This window comes from Lissotriton helveticus, chromosome 8, assembly GCF_964261635.1.
Source record: "Lissotriton helveticus chromosome 8, aLisHel1.1, whole genome shotgun sequence".
Classification (NCBI taxonomy): domain Eukaryota; kingdom Metazoa; phylum Chordata; class Amphibia; order Caudata; family Salamandridae; genus Lissotriton; species Lissotriton helveticus.
In genome coordinates, this window is record NC_136069.1 from 617,499,308 (window position 1) to 617,519,945 (window position 20,638).

Consider the following 20,638-nt stretch of genomic DNA (forward strand, 5'->3'; position numbering starts at 1 on the left):
CCCTGCCCAACGAATCAGCGATGTCCAAACAACACCTGATGGCAAACTTCGCTGCATCCTTACCTTCCGCAATCGCTTGGGAAAGAACAGCCTGAACCTACTAAAAACACTGAGGCAAGACCTGAGCTACAGAATCCCACACTGCGTGGGAGTAACGGCCCAATAAGCAGGCAGTGTTAACTGACCGCAACCCCAAGCTGGCTGGGGAGAACAACCTCTTACCAAATTGGTCTAGCCATTTAGAGTCCTTATCCAGCGGAGCTGTGGGAAAGTCACTCTGCGATGTCGAGGCCTGAATGGCTCTCCGGCGTTTGGGTGAGTGGTCAAGAAGGAGGGATCACTAGGCGCCGGGCGATGACGCCTAGCGACGTTTTTATCCACCGGCGCCCCAGTGGCCGGTCGCAACCAGGTGCCCAAGAGGACTTCGGTGAGGGCCTCATTGAAAGGGAGCAGCGGCTCAGACGATGTAGAAACCGTCTGGAGCATCTATGTAAGGAAGTTGGTTTCAAGGGCTACCGTAGGGAGGTTGAGATGGAGAGCCTCCGCAGCCCGACGCAGCACCACGGTGTAGGAAGCGCACTCTTCCATAGTAGGTGAAGGAGAGGCAAACCCGGGGTCAGAAGACACATCAAGCTCGCCCCATCTTCAAGGTCTTCCACACAATCATGCTCGGAGTCACACTGCTGGGCAAGGGGGTCCTAGGAGCCGTCTCAGTCCTCGTCCGGCTCCGGTGTAGAGGGAGCCGTCTGCGGCGGCAGGGCCGGAGCAGGAGCAAGCGGCGTCGGGAACGGCGCCGAAAACCGCGCCGGCCAGGGCCTAGCCTGAGCCGTATCCCAATTCGGATCCCTGACTGGAACGAAATGGTCCAGGAACCAGGGCAGGGACGGGAGAAACAGCATCCAGTGCGGCGCCTGTGATGGAGCCAAGGGCGGCGCCGGGACCAGAGCCGGCGGCGCTGCACCTTGTGGCGCCGGGGCCGGAGCTGGCAGCGCAAGATCCTGTGGTGCCGGGGCTGGCGCCGGTGGCGGAGCCGCCGGGCCAACTGGATCTGGACACAGGACGGCGGGGCCTGAAGGTGCGCCGCAGGAGCCCGGGGCCTAAAAAGGCAGTCCAGGCAGCATGTTCTGGAGTCGCCGACGGACCCGGGTATAGCGGCTAGGCCGCAGGACTCCCCGGCTCCAGAGGAACTGCAGGGGCGGCTGAAGGCAAAAGACTTAGAGCCCAAGGAGCGACGGCTCCGGCGCCCCTAGACCCGGAGCGGCGGTGAGAGGAATGGCAGACCTCCAGTAACTTCCGGCGCCGCTCCAGCAAGGCCTTCGGGCCATGGCTTGACAGTCTCGACAGTCCCGGGAGTCATGGTCGGTCTCCAGGCAGTAGAGGCACACATCGTGGGGGTCCGCCACCAACATGTTACGGCGGCACGACGGCGGCGACTCACAAGACTTAAAGCCGGGCATCCCTACATGCACCAGGAGACAAGAAAAGGAGACAAAAGTCTCAAAAAAGTAGTCAAAAAGTGACTGAGGTACGTGCTCAATCCGGATCTGCGCTTTCGGCGCGGAAGCACAAGTTACTTACCTTCGTAGTAGCAGTAGTAGCTGCCGTGGCCCGAGTGGAATGGGCACGCAGCCCCACAGGAGGCTCCTTTTTCTCCAAGGAATAACAGACCTTGATGCACAAAATGGCTCACCGAGAGATGGTCCGCTTGTGCACCGCCCGTCCCTTCTTAGCGCCCACGTAAACATCATAGAGCTGGTCGTCCACCCGGAACTGGCGTGTGTGGTCTAGATAAAAAGAGAGCGCACATTTTGAGTGCAGACGGTGGAGCCTCTCTTCCTCTTTCAAAGGATGCAGAGGCAGAAAGAAGGTGGGCAAGGTGATGGACTGCCCGATGTAAAAGGCCGTAACCACCTTGGGTGGGAAAGAAGGACAATTCCTAAGAACAACTTTGTCCGGATGGACAGAGAGGAAAGGAGGCCTAGAAGACAGAGCCTGGAGCTCACTCGCTCTTCTGGCAGAGGTGATGGCAACCAGAAAAGCAGTTTTAAGTGTAAGAAGACGTAGAGGACAATTATAAAGTGGCTCAAAGGGAGAGGACATCAGATAAGTAAGTAAGTACCAAGTTCAAGTCCCACTGAGGCATCACGAAAGGAACAGGAGGGAACATGTGTGTGATGCCTTTCAAGAATCTATTTACAACAGGGGACTTGAGAAGAGGAGGCTGATCAGGAAGCCTTAAAAAAGGCTGAAATGGCCGAGAGATAGCCTTTGATAGTGCCCAGAGCAGAGCCCTGCTGGGCAAGAGAAAGAAGGAAGAGGAGAACCTCTGAAAGAGGGGAAGAAGGTGGATCCACAGCCTTTGCTGTGCACCATGCCACAAATCTGTTCCACCTGCAGGCGTATACCGTTTTTGTGGAGGGACGCCTGGCTGCCAGAATCACATCCCAGACTTCAGGAGGCAAGTCAAATGGCCTCAACTGTCGCTGCTCAATCTCCACGCAAGTAGGTGGAGACTGGACAGGTTCGGGTGGAGGACCGTCCCCTGTTGCTGCGACAGAAGGTCCTCCTGAAGAGGCAGACAAATCGGAGGATCGACTGACATACTGAGTAGCTCGGGATACCAGTATCTTCGTGTCCAGTCCGGAGCCACAAGGTTGACTTGGGCCCGGGCGCGTCGGATCTTTTTCAGCACCCTGGGCAGAAGTGGTATAGGCAGAAAGGCGTACAATAGGCCGCAGCTCCACTCGCGACGAAAAACGTCGCAGAGCGAGTGCCAACTTGGACATTCCAACGCGCAGAACTGATGACATTGCGCGTTCTCTTAGGAGGCAAATAGATCTAACCAAGGCTTTTCGCACTGTTGAAAAGAGACCTTGCGCCACGTCCGAGTTCAGACGCCATTTGTGATCCATCATGCACCGGCGGCTGAGTTTGTGCGCCCTGGTGTTCAGAGAACCTGCCAGGTGTTGAACTACCAAGGTAATGCATTGATGTTCCATCCATGTCCAGCGGCGCAGAGCCTCCTGACATAGGGTCCACTACCCCACCCCGCCCTGTTTTTTGCAATACCACATGGCGGTGGTGTTGTCCGTGAACACCTGCACTACACTTCCCGGACAGAGGGAAGGAATGCCTTCAGTGCAAGTCGGATCGCCCGCAGCTCCAGAAGGTTGATGTGGAGCCGGGACTTCTCCGGAGACCAGAGGCTTCTAATCTCCGGCTCTACCAAGTGGTCTTCCCATCCCAGGAGGGACACATCCATCACTACTGTGTGCTCCGGTTGGGGAAGGGAGAGTGATCTGCCATTGACCCAAGCACGAGTCGCGAGCCACCACTGCAAGTGTTGTGCAGTGCCCTCCGAGATCTGGACATGATAGAAAAGGTTGCCCCGATGCTGCACCCACTGGAACTTCAGGTCCCACTGCAGAGCCCGCATATGCCATTTGGCATGTTGCACTAACAGGATGCTGGAGGCCATCAGGCCCAGGAGTCGGAGGGTCATCCTGACCGAAACCCGGGATAGAGGCTGAAAGATCGAATCATAGCCTGAATATCCTGAACTCGCTGCTCGGGAGTGTAGGAGAGTGGGGTCTGCAATCCTATGGTCACCCCCGATTTTTTGCTTTTTGCTTCAACTGGTTTACGACTTTCCCTGGCTGTGGGCCTGCTAATCAGACCCACAGCCTAGCTGTCTCTCTCTAAATTGACATCCATGTACCTTAGGTGCATATCCAATTGGATACTGAGTCACCTTATCAGTCCCTGTACAGTGTACCTTAGGTACCCAGGGCATAGGTGGACTCAGGGCCTACCAGGGGCTGCAGCATGTATTATGCCACCCCTGGCTGGCCATCCAAATCTGACAACTGGCTGATCAGTCAGCAGGGGCAAGGTGGTGTAATCACCCGTTGCTGTAGATATAGTATCCCTATATCTAACCCTAAAATTGACACATATCCTCCTATCAGTCCCTCCTATGGCAGGCCTTATCAATCCTGAAGGCAGATTGCTTGGAATTATGTGAGATGGTGCTCTAGCATGAGCTGAGCCTGTCTGCAGCTTTCGGAACCAAGTCCTTTAGCTGTTTCCATGATAACGCTATACCATATACTCTTAAGTGCATTATAATCCTCGCGGTTATTGCTAACTTTGGTATAGCATTATCAAAACATGTCGAGTAAGGTGTCATACGAATTGGAATACTACCCCCTCGCCAAATCTGGCGACGGGGGTAGCATTCCACCCTTCTAGAGGGACACGACATGTATGTAACTGTGAACCCCGGTTAAAGCTAACACGAGCCTCAGCATCACAAAATGGATGCTGCCACCACAGACACAAGTCTGACCCCCTGCTGCTGGGAGTCCTTCCAGCGAGGGAAACTTGGACAAAGGCTTTCCTGCCTTGGGAGGTGCTAGCACCACCCCAGACAGGATTTTGTGTATTGGGTAGGACAGGGCTGAAAGGAATGAGACATGCCTGGGGCACACAAGGTGTCCCTGTGCATACACCGGTCTAAACCAGTTCCTGGGGCTCTCCAGCCCCAGCTCTGGCGCAAGACCGGACAAAGGATAGGGGGTGTAACCACCCCCTTTCCTGGTCCCACCCAGAGGAGGGACCTAGTCGTAGTACAGCCCCCTTTAGCCGGATAAAGGTAGGAGCTGGTCCCATTCCAAATTAGATTATCCTGAACAACTTTACAAGAAGAAACTCTGGACTTCGACGTTCTGCTCCACAGAAGACTGAAGAATCTCCCTTGTGGGCAAGGAGTGTCCACCCTGCAACTGCAGGCACCATCAAGCGTCCAGCGGCTTCACTTTGTCGTCTTCCTCGAGGATCCAGACTTCAGAGCCCGACGAGACCCGGATTCCCAGACCTCTCCGACCTCTACCTACATCTGCAGCACAGCTGAGATCCGTTGGGTGCGACGAGACACGTGGGACCGGCCATCTTGAAAGAAACTGCACTTCGCTTCCAGCACGACTTCTGAGGTAACCTCGACGAAGTGCTTTGGGGATTGAGAAGCCCCAGCCCCGAGCAGCTCCTGCACCGAAGATCAGCCCTCCAGCCTCCCCGAGATCTGCGTGGGGCCCTTCTGCTTGCCTGCTGCTCGACGCGTTGTCTGGTCACTTGCCGGCTGGCTTGTGGCCTCCTACACGACGAAACTTGAAATCTTCACTGCTGGTCTGGTTGCTCCAGACTGGCCCTTGCTCCCTTCCAAAAGAGGAGCACCCCGGACCCTCCTGGTCCGCACCAGACGCCGTTTCCACTCACCGCGTGGGTTGCCTTTGCCAAGGCCTGTTGACTCCAAACCCGGATCCGACACCGCCGACAGCGAGAGCCTGCGTGGGACAGCTCGTGCCTCCATCCTGGTCGTCGAAGACACCTCCTGGTCCACGTGGCTGCAGAGACAAGCGTCCACTCTTCACCTGATCGCGACGACGACATCTGGTTCCACTCCTGGTTCCACTCCAGTCACTGGCTAGTGACTTTGAACATTGTCCCCTCTGCTTTCAGGTCTTCAACATCTCCGATCCACCCTTGGATCCACCCGGACATCTTCCTCCTGGTCGCCTGCAGCATCTTTCTTCAAGGCTCCATAGACTTCAACGCGGAAACCCGACACACTTTGACACCTATGCACCCGCAGCCCGTAGGTGAGGTAACAAGGGCATTTCGGTGCTCAAGGGTAGCTTGACTCTCCTAGTGTCCAGTTCCATTGTCGTTTTAGTCCTATCTAGTCAGGAACGACCGGCCGGGACCAGGGGCCACGGATCCTGCCCAATTTGTGTCATATACCTCTGCCCAATTAGCAGCACTCATGGTTCCAACCTCTGTCCCTCCTTCGTTAACTTCACATCTTGTTTCACTTGGTGTTTCGGCGTCCCCGCGTCCATCTACACTTTCCTCTCCTTCCCCCCCCGTATTTCCCCCGGTGGTCCCACCGGTAACCCCTTCTCCCACTCCATCACCCCCCGTAGCCTCTGCCCTACTGCTAAATACTCGATCAGCAGTTAAGCACCAAACAGAACTCTTCAACCTCCTATCCTCTGACTGTCCTGATGATCTTTTTCTCACGGAGACCTGGTTCTCTTCTGATTCACTCCCCGACCTTTTAGCTATTCTTCCTGACACACACTATGCTCTCCGCATGGACCGCCCAGCCAGTAAAATCGGTGGTGGAGTGGCAATGTTCATTCGATCTTCGCTGAAATTTCAGCTTCTTGATCACCCCCCAATATCCAACGTGGATTTCCTGGTTGCCCGGTCCACTAACCTTATTGATCCCCTCACCTTTGTCCTTGTCTATCGGCCCCCTCTGTCCATGCCCCCATTTGTTCCCCTACTACAAGACATCCTGGCCACTCTGGCAGTGAACAACTCGGCAGTTGTTCTATTAGGGGACTTCAACTACTGGCCTGACGATCCCAGAGAAAGTCCAGCCTCTAAAGACTTTTCTGCGACTCTCCAGTCCCTAAATTTTATTCCTTATATTTTTTCCCCCACTCACATTAAGGGTCACACCTTGGACCAAATTTGGTCCTTGCGTCGCCCCCTTTCCGTTCTTTCTATCCTTCCTTGTCTCTGGTCAGATCACTCTTTAATCTCTTTTAATATCTCCCTTCCTTCTTATACTAAAGCCCCTCTTCCCAAAAATCAGACAGCCCGCTGTTGGAACCAGACAGATCTCTCTCTCCTCTCTTCCTCTCTGTCTTCCACAGTACCCGACTTGACGGACCTCCCTCTTGAGGATCAAGCCGAAGCTGTTCGTGCCTGGCTTTCCTCCTCCTGCGACCTTGTCGCCCCTCTTATAAACATCAAATCCGTGCGGCCCCATGAGGCCCACAGATGGTTCACTAGTGAACTTAAAGAGCTCAAATTAAACCTTAGGCGATCGGAGCGCCACTGGAGGCGTAACTATTGTCCCCTTCTCCGAATTAAATATAAATCACTACTCAACAGTTACAAAAAAGCCATCATTTCGGCAAAAACAGATTACTTTTCTGAAAAAGTTGCCCGGTCTTCTAACAAATCTCGAGAGATCTTCTCACTCGTAAAACAACTTGCTACATCTGATCGCACTAATGTTAGTTTTGCCCCATCCTTATCGTTTTGTCTCTCACTCAATAATCACTTTATCGATAAAATCACCACCATTAAAGCTAATATTCCTGCAGTCTCTCAAATTCAGATCATCCCCCCTCTTCCCTCCCCGCCTTTTATGTTAGATCACTTTCCCCCCATTTCTGCTGCACAATTTTCCGCTCTGCTTGTTAAGGTCAAGTCAGGCTCACCAGCTGACTGTGCACCGGCTTGGATCCTTCAATCTCTTTTCTCTCACTCTCCTGGACCCCCTCTTACCCTCCTTAACTCGTCTTTGGCTCTCGGCTCTGTTCCCTCTTCTTTCAAAACCGCCACTGTTCTCCCCATACTAAAAAAACCTGGCTTGGACCCTTCCTCACCCTCCAACTTCAGGCCCATCTCCCTCCTCCCTTACTTGGGGAAGATTGTGGAAAGCCATGTTACCTCTTGCCTGTCCTCACACATCGAGAAGCATGGCCTCTTGGCCTCCCACCAGGCGGGTTTCCGCCCGGGCCACTCTACCGAGACTGTTATCACTGCAGTCTTGGATGAGCTTAAAGGAAGGGTCGATTCCAATCTCCCCCAGGCGTTGGTGCTCCTCGACTTGTCGGCTGCGTTTGACACGGTTGACCATGCCATTCTTCTCGACCGTGTCAGCGCAGCCGGCATCAGGGGGGTTGCACTCTCCTGGCTGAAGTCCTTTCTCCAGGATAGGTTCCAGGCAGTCCAGCTTGCCGGCTTCTCCGCCCCTCCCCGTCCTCTGGTGTGTGGGGTCCCCCAAGGTTCCTCCCTTTCTCCTCTACTCTTCAATCTCTATATCTACCCTCTCATTTTCTCTCTCCGCGAGCTGGGGGTCTCCGTGTATAACTACGCCGACGACCTCCAGCTCATCTTTGATCTCTCTACCCCTGACTCCTCCTCTTTTTTCAGTTCCACCTTAGCTTTTATCTCGGACTGGATGATCACGAACCACCTTAAATTAAACCCCGACAAGACGGAGCTTGTCCTCACCGGTGGTCCCTCTAATCCCTGGTCCCCAACTTACTGGCCCCTTTCTCTTGGTACCCCCCCTCTTCCAGTCCCCTCTGTTCGCACTTTAGGCATCAAGGTCAGCAATGACCTTTCCATGCATTCCCAAGTCAGCTCTGTAATCTCATCCTGTTTTCTTTCCCTCCGTCTTATTCGCAAAATTTCCCGTTTCTTTTCCACCGACGCCCTCAAATCCATCATCACAGCCCTCATTACTTCTCGTCTCGATTACGGGAACGTTCTCTATTCTGGCATCCCTGCCTTTGAAATGCGCCGGCTTCAGGCCATCCAAAATCAGGCCGCCCGGCTCATTTTTCATCTCCCTAAATTTTCCCACATTACGCCTGTTCTTAAGTCCCTTCACTGGCTTCCTGTACGCTTTCGTTCTTCCTTCAAACTAGCTTGTCTTGTCTTTTTAGCTTATACTCATTCTGCCCCGCTTTTTATTGTTTCTCTGATCACTCCCTATACCCCTTCTCGGACTCTTCGTTCATCTTCTCAACTTCTCCTTCAAGTTCCCCGCTTCCGTAAAGCCCGCATCGGCGGCACTCGCTTCTCGGTCCTGGCCCCCCAGTACTGTTACAGCCTTCCATTATCTATCCGATCGATCCCCACCTACCCTGCTTTCCGAAAAGCACTAAAAACTTTTCTTTTCCTCCAGGCCTTCCCCGGTTAGTCCCTTTTGGTCCGCAGTGCAGAATCCGTTTTCCCTCCCCAGCGCCAGGAAGCCGCTCGGCCACAGTGCGCTTAATTAAGTTTCTTTTTCATTTCATTTCATTTCAACGTCCGTACTCACCTTTTTCTTAAACTGTACTGTCCATAGACGTTGTTACGCATCTCGCGTGTGAGTTCACACTCTGCACACGCGTTCCGTGGGCCTTCTATTACTTACCTAGAGTTAGTGTAGCGTGGTCCCAGCGATCCTACAGCCTCTGGACAGCTCCATTCCTTCTATCGACTTTCACATTCCACTTACTTAGTATATGGTTTGTCGTGCCCCTAGGGCACCATTGTAATTTGTGCAACTTAAACGTATTTTTCCTAAGATTGTCATGTGCTTAGCCCTCTGATCTCATAAAGAGTTCAGAGGTGTATGTTAGTTAATAAATATATTGTTTATTTTCATAACAACCTGTGTGGTGTCCTTTCACTTGGTATTCAAGGGGTTATATGTGGTAAAACAGCTGCCATCACATGCCAAAAGAGTTTAGCCTAAGACTGCTTTGTCCATGCTACCATTAGGATAGCTGGTCTATAAGGTTGATTTTACAACCAATCACCATAAGGGTTGTTTGGACTGATACAAGGTGATCACTAGAACTAGTGAGCATCATATATCAGGCCAGCTTCTCACAGGGAGGATAAACCCGAAACAGCATCGAATCCAGAACCGCTCCAATGAAAGGGAGCTTCTGAGAGGGACTCAGGTGCGACTTCGACACGTTGATGGAGAACCCCAGCAAATGCATGAGGTCGGCCGTAGTCTGAAGGTGGGGACGACTGCATGGGGCGCGGCCGCCTTCAACAACCTGTCGTCGAGGTAGGGGAAGACTGACACCCCTGACCTGCGCAGATGAGCTGCGACCACCGCCATCACTTTCGTGAACACCCGAGGGGCGCTGTTAAGGCTGAAGGGGAGCACGGCAAACTGAAAATGCTCCTGGCCTACTGTGAACTGCAGGTAGTGCTGGTGGGCCGGCAGGACGGGAATGTGAAAATAAGCGTCCTGCAAGTCCAACACTACCATCCAGTCTCCAGGTTCCAGGGCAGCCAGGACCTGAGCCAGAGTCAGCATCTTGAACTTCTCCTTCCGGAGGAAGCGATTGCCGTCCCTGAGGTCCAAGATGGGGAGCAGGCCACCCCTTGTCCTACTCGGGGACCAGAAAGTAGTGGGAATAACAACCACTCCCTACTTCCTGACCGGGAACACACTCAATGGCCCTCTTGGCCAGAAGGGCCGTGACCCCTGTCGGAGAAGAGCCAAATGAACCGCCGACTTGCGGTGGTACAGAGGTGGCATGGCTGGAGGGGAGGACTGAAAGGGAATGGAGTAACCTTGACAGATTATCTGCAGCACCCGCTTGTCCGATGTAATTTCGTGCCAGAGGTGGTAGCGGAACCTGCTACCAACCGGCAGCTATCTGAAGCTCGGATTAGGAAGGCTTGGAGGTGGAAACAGCAGGGGTAGAGGTGGACTGACCTAACGCTGGTTCCCAGACCCGCCCCTGCGGAACCACGGCCGCGCTGAGGTTGGTTCTGCACAGGCTTGTTGGAGGGGGGTGCCTGGGTGCCCCTGCCCTGGCCACGAAAGGAAAATAACCCAGGAGTGGCAGGGTTCTTCGTAGAATGACCCAAGGACTTGGCCGTGGCCCGTGAATCCTTAAAGCGCTCCAGTGCACTGTCGGCCTTATCGCCAAAGAGGCAGGAGCCATCAAAGGGCATGTCCATGAGCGAGCCCTGGACATTGGGCGAGAACCCGGTCGAACGCAACCAGACGTGGGGCCGCAACGCCACAGTCGTGGAAATTGCTCTGCCCAACGAATCAGCGGTGTCCAAACAACACCCGATGGCAAACTTAGCCGCATCCTTACCCTCAGTAATCGCTTGGGAAAGCACAGCCTGGACCTCCTCAGAACACTGAGGCAAGACCTGAGCAACAGAATCCCACACTGCGTGAGAGTAACGGCCCAACAAGCAGGCAGTGTTAACCGACCGCAGCCCTAAGCTGGCCGAGGAGGACAACCTCTTACCAAATTGTTCCAGCCTTTTAGAGTTCTTATCCGGCGGAGCCCTAGGAAAGGCACTTTGCGATGTCGAGGCCTGAATGACTAGGATCTCAGGTGTAGGGTGAGTGGTCAGGAAGGCGCAATCACCAGGCGCCAGGCGGTGACGCCTATTGACGTTTATATCCACCGGCGCCCCCATAGCCGGCCGCAACCAAGTGTCCAAGAGGACTTCAGTGAGGGCCTCATTGAAATGAAGCAGCAGCTCCGACGATGTAGACGCCGTCTGGAGCACCTCCTTAAGGAGATTGGTTTTGAGGGCCTCTGTAGGGAGGTTGAGAGCCTCCGTAGTCAGACAGAGCCCCACGGTTTAGGAAGCACCTTCCTCCATAGTAGGCGGAGTAGTGGCAAACCCCGGGTCAGAAGAAACAGAGTTTGCCCGCATCTTCCAGGTTGTCCACCCAATCTTGCTCGGAGTCACATTGCCGGGCAAGGGGGTCCTCGGACCTGTCCCAGTCGTCGTCCGCCTCTGGCGTAGAGGGGGCCGGTAGCGGCGGCAGAGCCGGAGCCGGAGAAGGGACGAACGGCATCGGGAATGGTGCCGGCTGGGGCCGCTTCCCACTGCGGGTCCCAGGCCGGAACAAAATGGTCCTGGAACCGGGGCAAGGGTAGGATAAATGGCACCCAGTGTGGCGCCGGTGGTGGAGCCGAGGGCGGCACCAGGGCCGGAGCCGGCAGCGCTGCACCTTGTGGCGCCGAGGCCGGAGCCAGTGGCGGAGCCGCCGTGCCAACAGGATCTGGACACTGGACCGCGGGGCCCGAAGGCACGCCGGCGAGAGCCCGAGGCCTAAAAAGGCGGTCCATGGCAGCAAGGAACTCTTGCATCTATTCGGGAGTCGCTGACGGGCCCGGGTATGGCTGGTAGGGCGCGGGACTCCCAGGCTCCAGAGGAGCCGCAGGGGCGGAGCCCTGTCCCCCTCGTCTGCCTCCAAGGAGCGGCGGGGGGACGTTGGAGAGTGAACAAGATTCTTCGACTTCTATTTATGGCGTCGCTTACCGGAATCCGAAGGTGAAGACTTGGAGCCCGAGGAGCGACGGTCCAGGGAACGGCCCCTGGAGACAGAGCGGCGGTGTGACGAATGCCAAACTTCCAGTAATTTCCAACACCGCTTCCGCAAGGTTTTCGGGGCCATGGTGTGACAGTCCCAGGAGTCGTGATCGGTCTCTAGGAAGTAGAGGCAAACATCGTGGGGGTCGGCTACCGACATATTGCGGCGACAGACCCCACAAGACTTAAAGCCGGGCATCCCTACGTGTACCAGGAGAAAAAGTGGGGAGACAAAAGTCTCAAAATAGAGGTAAAAAAGTGACCAAGGTACGTGCTCAATCCGGATCTGCGCTTGTTGGCTCGGAAAAATAAAGAACTGATGTCAGCCCGCATGGGTGGCGCCTAAGTACACTCCGTGATGTCATCTCGGGGCTGACAACGCCAGTGACGGACGCGGAGCCGCAGGATGCCACCTACTGACGCGCAGGGGTACTGCTAAGCAAAAACTTTCCGGATCCAGTCTAATGCCTGGTGATATTCTAAGGTAAGGAATCTATCACTGACGTGTCTCTTTCAGATATATCGATTTTTTATAGGCAAGTAAAATGTTCACTTAAATGCGTCCTTACGCAGCAATGCTTTCCTATAGGAAAAGAAGGCATATGTTGCATACAGGTATTTACAGTCAGTTTCAAGTGGTCTCTTTCTGGACTTAAAGTCCTAGAGGGGCAAGGTCCAAAGAAGTTAGTTGTTACCTGCTCTGGGGTGTCCGGGTGCAGCGGTGCTGGTCGGGTTGCTAGCTTTGCCCGTAACACCAGTGAAAAGAAGGGGAGCCATCTAAAAACAGGCTGCAGAGGGGAACTTGGGGACAAGTCTGTGAGCTCCCAACTGGGGGCTCGGGTCACAAGGGTCCTGGAAGCATAGTCGGTTCGTCAGTACCCAGGCTGGTGTGCACAGTAGATAGGTTGGCTGGGCTTGGTGTGTCCATGGTCTTCATGGCTGTATTGCCAGTTGAGGGTGCAAAATCAGGACAGTTGGGCCACTCTGGAAGTAGGTCCCTGCAAGGCTGATGCCCCTCAACGGCTGCTTGGTCTTGGTGCTGTTAGAATCTTGACTGGACTTAAACAGGCCTTGGTTGCTGCAAGAGGTCCGGTACCCCGTGTACTGGTGCTGTGTGGCTCGGGTTGGTCCTGGTGTCCTCTCCCTTGGTGGAGGGACATATCAGACCTTTAGTAGCATAAGTACTTCTTTCTGGAAGGCTGATGCACCAGGTTAGCCGGGAAGCGGCAACACAGTGGACCGGACTCTGCTTTTTCGGTGCCTGCGGATTGCAGGGGAGTAGCGCCTCTGGTCCAAGGGAGATTGCTGGCAATTTGTGAAGGGCTGGTGACACGTGGCAGATGTTGATCTGCAGGACGAGTCATTTGGCCAAGATTGTCGAGATTGGTGCAGTCAGCAGGGTTTGGCACCAAAAGTCCACAGCAGTCTTCAGTTCTTGTTTTATCACGTCTCTTCTTTCTCCCCTTCTTAAGGATACAACAAATCTGAGATCCTGGCATCAGGGGTGCCACCTAAATACTCAAATTAGGGGTGTTAAGGGGAGTAACAGATAGTAGCCAATAGGCCACTTACCTTTAGGGTGACTACATCCATATACGGACACTTCCTGTGGGGAGTGGGAATAATCCTGACCCAGTGCGCCTAATTCCACCAAAAACCAAGATGGTGGAATTCTAGTTTTCGTGTTCACATCAAGTAGCTAATCTTAAGGGTGGAACTAGCCTAATGGGGAACACGCCTTCTGACTAGCTAATTTTCCCGCCTGTTCTGGTGCCAAATGGGCCACAGGGCAGGGAGTGGCATCTGAGAAGTCTGGTGGAAGAGGGGCCTTTGAAGCCTCCTACCTTGATATGCTGATCACTTAGCCATCCTGCTTGGAGGAGGTGACCTCCAGCTGGGGCAGGCGCTGTTTCTGCCGACAGAGAGCTTGGGCTCTCACCTACAGGGATCAGAAACCTGTCTGTGGTAACAGGCTGGTTTACACCTGTCAGCCATTACACTAGTTGTTGGTAGGTTTTCAGGGGACACCTCTAAGTTGCCATCTGGGTTAAATCCATCACTGGAAACAGTGTAGTTTATTAATAGATGTTTGATACCAAACATCTTGGGTTTCAGTGAAGCCATCATGTAGCTGGGGAACTCGTAATTTCCAGTGTCCAACATATGTACATAAAATACTTCCCTGTTCACTTGCGATATCTAAGAATGGAAAGACATTTACGGGCCATATGTGCTCATGCAGATATGTCAATACATGTAGTATAGTGCAGCCTGCCTTGGAGCTGTAAGGCCAGCTATAGGTGTGACTTACCTATACTGCATGTAGTGCCTGCAGGCATGGTACCCAGGAGTTGCGTTTCGTGTCTTTCACTTTTCTATGCACCATGTCACTCAGCCTGCAATGGCAGTTTGCAAGAGTGTGCTGAGGTCCCTTAAGGTGGCACAATACATGCTGCAGGCCTCAGGGACCCTCTTTAGTATTTAAAAATTACTTAAAAAACTAAGGATAAAGGGACATTATAGTTAGATGAAAATGTTAATAAAAACATACCATTTTAAATTAACAAAACCACTGAATTTCATCCATTATAGTTATATCAAGTAACTATGATGTGTGCCCTAAAGTAAATATAAATCACACCCTCACTATGCACTGCTAATTACCTCACACATGACATGTGCGAGGACATTATTTATAACATCACTGCAACATCTAAATGACATCATTGATGACAACACAGTGCATAGAGTACTGTATACACTGTTTTCCTAATGTCAATTTTGCTAAATATGGTTATAAATTCAAATGTGACCTTTGCACCATAGTAATAAATGAGTGTTTATTAGTGCAGTTGCTTTAAATAATGTGTTACTGGGTCACATTTAGTTTCATGGCATACATAAAGAGCTAGAACTATCAATATACGTATATATTTTTTCAGTGAAAAAGCTACAATTAAAATTGAATTATGGTTCAGGCTCAAACATGAAAACCCACTGAAATTCGCCAGTTATGGTTACCAATGAACACAACACATGCTATAACATGCGCCTGCGCCATGTTGTCCTCTTGGTTTTGTTTCTGTTTTATTGGAAAATTGGTGTTTTAAGCATGTTGTGTGCGCTGTTAAAATTAACTGTTGAAATTCAGTTATTTTCCGTAGTTGAGCTAGAACCTTATACGGTTTATAACTGATTTTTCATCAGTGAATTTCATTTTTTATGTTACTTAATTTCAAATGCTGCTATGCATGGCCTGTGGCCTTTTTACCATGCACTAGTGGGAGGCGTTCCCCAGGACACATGGCCTTTGGTCATGCGCAGGTGTTGGCTGCAGAGCCTGGCCTGAGGCCAGGCGAGCCATGCAACCCACTGCAGGAAGCTAAGCCTAGGTGTGTATGGCAGAGCTAGGTAGCCAATCCCCGCAAAACTAACTGGGGAAGCCAACCGCTAATGTGGGGGCAGCCAAACCACAAACATTTAAGTCTTGACCTGCGGGCTAGGTCTTACCACCAACCTGTCGCTGTCATGGATGTTGTTGGCCGATAGAACATGGCCTTTGTCCTGCCTTATTTTGTTCTTTTTTGACAAAAGGTGCTGGTGGGAACATGTGGATTAGTCTTTTTAAGAAATGGAGGTGATTTAAATAGAGATGGCTGATCTGGCAAACGAATAAAGGCCAAAAGATAACCCTTCACAGTTGCCACAGCAAGACCTTGCTGTGCTAAGGAATGACGAAACAGAATATCCGTCAACTATGTATTCAAAGGTTGAATGCTACTGGAGCAACAGCAGACAACACTCTTCCAGTGTGCTGCATATACACTTTTGGTGCCTGAACAAATGGCTGCCAAGATGACACCAATCACTTTGGAAGAGAGATTGAAAACATTCAACTATGGCCGTTCAATCTCCACACATGGAGGTGTAGGTTGTTCAGGTCACTACCCCATGCCACCTTTTTTGCTGCAGTACCACCTGGTGGTCGCGCTGTCTATGAACACCTGTACCCGTTGGCCTGTACTTGATGGTCGGGAGGAATGCCTACAGTGCCAAGCAAATTGCTTGAAACTCTTGCAACTTGATGTGGAAACGAGACTCCACGAGAGACCAGAGTCCTCTGTTCTCTAGCTTTCCAAGATGATCCCCCCAACCTAGCAATGATGTCCATCACAACTGTTAGGTCAGGGTGAGGTAGGAAGAGAGATCTGCCGCCAGTCCATTGTGGTCTAGCACCCACCACTGCAGCTCTTTGAATTTCTTTAAAGTTCTGCGACAGCAAGTTTGGCTTTGCGGTCGTGGATGGCCTATTTGTTCATTCTGTAAAGCAATCACACAATGCCAAGTTGTGCTTGGAGCCGAGACACCAGAGGCAGATTTCATGGGTGTCTGTTAGGGATAATTGGCAGTTACAGTCCCTGCATTTTCCAAACCATGTGGTTTTATGTGGGGACACATCCCTAGTACACTAGAAAATCTGAGGGTTGACAGGCATCAATGGCGATTTTCAATGCAGGGCCGGAAGAGCAAGAAAGGAAATGACGTCAGCACGCAGAGATGGAGCACATATCATGGCCCAGATGTCACATCTGGGATAGGACAGACCCACGGAGCCTGAGAATGCAATTTATTGACGCTGAGGGAATTACTATCAAAATTCTCCGGATCCAGTCTGGCACTTGGGGAAATCCAAAAGGTATGGAATCTGCAGATAGAAGTCTCTGTCAGAAAGAAAGGCCCACTTGTTTCTTAAGGAGGTAAGTTGTTCATAAAAGATGTTAATTTAAAGGTTCAAAAATTACAATCCATTGCTGGAATTTCAACTTGTGACATGCAGAGTCCGTCAGATGTCAATCGTGAGTAATTTATTCACTCAGTAATTCTACCTAGATTTGTGCTCTAAATATATCTTCAAGGGTTGCTATTGTTAAGAGCTGAATGCAACCTGTATCTGATGTATCAACTGCTATCCTCTATGCTGCAATTCAATGCTTTTCCTATGTCATTTGCAATGACATTACGTTTCATTTCACGGAGGCTCACTATCTCAGGCTTGGTACATTTTCCTTTTATGCCTCCATTTGCCAGTGGTCTTCATTTCCAACATTTCTGCCTCCAAAACAAACTCCAGAGTTGGAATGATGTTGTCCATTCTACTGCAAGTCTCCATGTGAACATATGTGAAGCATTCATTTTTTTCTGAATGCTAACTTTGGTCATATTTGCTTGAAGCCTTGCTCATGAAACATAGCCCTATCAGGTGTAGAGCCTTTAGATGGCAATCCGGAGCACGAGCATTAGGAGTTATGTCCCATCCATCATCACCATGCACACATACCACCTCTTCAAGCACCTCCTCTCTGGTATCCTCATGCAACATTCTATTCAGATACCTGCCTCCCCTTCAGTCATAGAAAAACAAAAAAGTGGTCAATGGATTGCTAGAATTAATTTCATCCACTGGTGGTAACTCTGGCCCGCTATACAGTCCATGGTTTCCTTGCTCACTATATCACCTCAGACTGGAATAAATCACATGCAAATTAGCTTCGGTCCTGCAGTAACAGGTCAGTCTTGCCCGAATTGTAGGTCAGGCCTCCTTCAAGTGGGAACACAAACAACCCCAGATAGATTACGTTTTACTTGGGTATGCCCAGATACTTTGCTTGCTGTACCACAGGATTCAATCTATACCTTAATATCAAGGCTGAAAGCAATCTGGGGATGCGTGTGTTCCCTTTTGGATAGGGGGCCATCTGGCAGCTTTGCTGGACCGTTCCCATGAAGAGCAAGGTCAATACTGATTTGGATAATGCGGGTCTCTATATAAGTGGCACGGTGGATGAACTGCTACCCAGAGCGTCTGCCCCTGGTTTACACTATTTTCAAGCATTCCCCAATCACTTTATGTATCTTTTATGGGAAACAATGATTTTGAGAAGAGTGGAGGCTTGAGCATATTAGGCTGTCTCGATATTCACATGCAAGGTGGCCCAGGTATTTGCAGAGTGTAGGTTAATTTGAACAGGGTCCTGGAATTATTGCTTAGTTCATGAAACATTCTATGCAAGAATTTTAACAAATTGTGGGGAATATTTACTACTTGTCTGGTACGTGGTAGAAGATCTTACCCCTTGGGTGCACTTGACACTTTTCCTCCTATTCCTGATGTTTATGCCGAGGGGCCTATGGAATTTCCCCCTAGGATGACCTGAGTCAATGCGTCTAAGTATTTTACAAGAAAGTGTCTTGAGCTCTTTTTAGTGTCGGTCTCCACAGGCGGTGTTCACTTTCGATGTTGCATTGATTGAAAATGTATTTCAAGCATTTATTTAATCAAAGAATTACCCAGAGCCCAGATTATCTTTTTGATTACCATAAAAGGCATATTTTAACTACAAACTTTTACATTAGGACTGAGTTCTGCCTCTATGTTAAAATAGTATTCAAGATGCCAGCGGAAGACAGGTTTAGCTCTATGGACTATAGAACATTAGAGAATACATTATTTCAGGAAGGTTTTGTAGGCAGCTATGCAATTTGATCTTACTCAAATTATTTGCATCATCAACCCCACACAACTGCTAATCTGTCTGAGCTCTTGCTGAATAGTGGGGATTTTATTTTTTGTATTACAATCGTGGAGTCTTTGCTCAGGCCATTACACTTAACACCTATTAAGGTTTCAGAAAAAAGAATACCAAAAAGGGGAAATAGAAGGAAAATGAATAAGAGTGGTCTAGAGTTTTTAAGACGCATTCTAAAGAACATTTTACGTGGCACACTGTTTACATGGCGAGCCAAAATGCAACTCTGTTTTATGTAATCAAAAAACAACTGAATCAATCACAATGTGTACAGACTAAATAAAAATCCCTGTAAGAGTCTTACTACTTGTAAGTTTCACCTTTTATGAATCAATCTTCTTTATTGTCCTTTACAAAGAAGCAGAAACAACACAACAGCGCCTACAACCTGGAGTCCAGTTTGTAACTGTCAACCAATACTCAATTTTGTGACCCAACCCATACCCACCCAACCCCATCCACAACTTATATGAAAGTAAAAGGAAATAGACCATAGAGAAAGGAGGACTGTATCATTTGTATTCACTATCTGCAAAATCAAAACCCTTTCCGAGTCTCCATAAGACCAATGGACTCTACTGAATGGCTTTTTCACTTTCACAGTGAAAAAGTGAGCTTTATTTGCAGATCTGTATCAATAAGATGCAATATCCTCTTGGTGTTGCCCGCACACTTTACCTCAGGGATGAATCCAGACTGGTCTGGGTCAATCAGGAACCGCATTGCCCCCCCTATAAGGGTTGAGTCTAACACCCAGTATGCTTGTAAATAGCTTAGTGTGTACGTTTAGAAGTGATAGAGGCCTGTAGGAGCCACACTGGGAGGAATCCTTCTTGACAGGAATTAGCAATAATAAAAAATGAACAGCACTTTATAGTGTACCCATATATGGACACATGATTGTATCTTATATCATTGTACCTTGGGAACTCTCCAGTTCTGGCACGGAGACTGAGGGAATGGGGTTCAATATCGGTCATTTAAATTCTCACTCAAAGTACGCAATATTTAATCTATTTAAGCAACTGCGTCATTTCAGTCTTATAAGACACCTAAAATGATTTAATCCATACCCATCTGCAGTAATATAGCATATATAATTTGAAAACTCCAAGACATGTATTTAGGTTAACATTTTCAGGTTACTAAGACAACACTATGCCTTAACTAGTCTAGGACACATATACTTTCTTACCTTGCAAATGGGGCATGACATGAATCCAAACGTTATCCTTGGACCAAGCCATCTATTTTCAAGTACTCTGCGACAGCATTGCAAGTGGAACACATGGCTGCAGTCCAGCTGTAAGAAAAGAAGTCCACATAAAAAGATAAATGAAAGTAACCAAATCTCCCTCCCCAGTTTATATCCCCATGGGACAGCTCTTTCGATTTCACCTTTATCTAATAAGTCGCCTTATCAGAGCCTCATGTCAAGTAAACAAGGCTTTGAGACCGGAATGGAATTAACTGTATTCTCTCTTTTTTTTTTTTAGAACTATATTTATTGGCATTTTTCATAGTTACATTACAGTAACAAATATCAGCAATAATGTGAAGACATTTTGACGTCAATTCCACAGCATCAAGTTCTTTATACAGCCGTAAGCAATAAGTCAACAGTATCATGTCCCGTTGGTCCCCCTCTGAGCCGTCCCGCTCAACCCTCTGCCCGACTTGCCTCAGGACCTCATTGGGATTCAGTAAGCGTGAGTCCATAGTGTTTAGGCCATGGCTTCCATACCCTCCATAACTTTTTGGGACAGCCTCTCGCCTGATAAGTTGTTTTCTCTCCCAGCATATACATGTCCATGCTTCGCTTCCATTCAGTTAGTGATGGGCATAGAACCGCCCCCCACATCCTGGCTAAGTCACGCTTTGCCACCACGTGTCCCAGCAAAACTAGCTGTGGGTTCAAGGGGATCGTCCCCTCCAGAACGGCCCCTAGTTCTTCTAACAGATTCACCCAGTTCATCTGAATCTGAGAGCATTCCCAAATCGTGTGGAAGAAGGTACCCCCCGGCACTCAGCAGCACAGGCAGTTGGGCTCCTCCGCTCTTCCTATTCTGTATAAGTGTGCCCTGTCGTAATATGCCCTATGCAAGTAC

At 50.2% G+C, this 20,638-nt stretch overlaps 1 protein-coding gene across 5 annotated transcripts in view; it reads right to left on the reverse strand.

Annotated features, from left to right (window-relative positions):
• The window catches only part of MYCBP2 (MYC binding protein 2), a 1,909,483-nt gene that overhangs the window by 93,384 nt on the left and 1,795,461 nt on the right, over positions 1-20,638 (reverse strand). For all 5 annotated transcript variants that reach the window (XM_078657470.1, XM_078657469.1, XM_078657471.1 and 2 more), the window contains one exon: positions 19,726-19,833. In XM_078657470.1, coding sequence (XP_078513596.1) covers positions 19,726-19,833 — 108 coding nt within the window. The remainder of the gene's footprint in view (positions 1-19,725; positions 19,834-20,638) is intronic.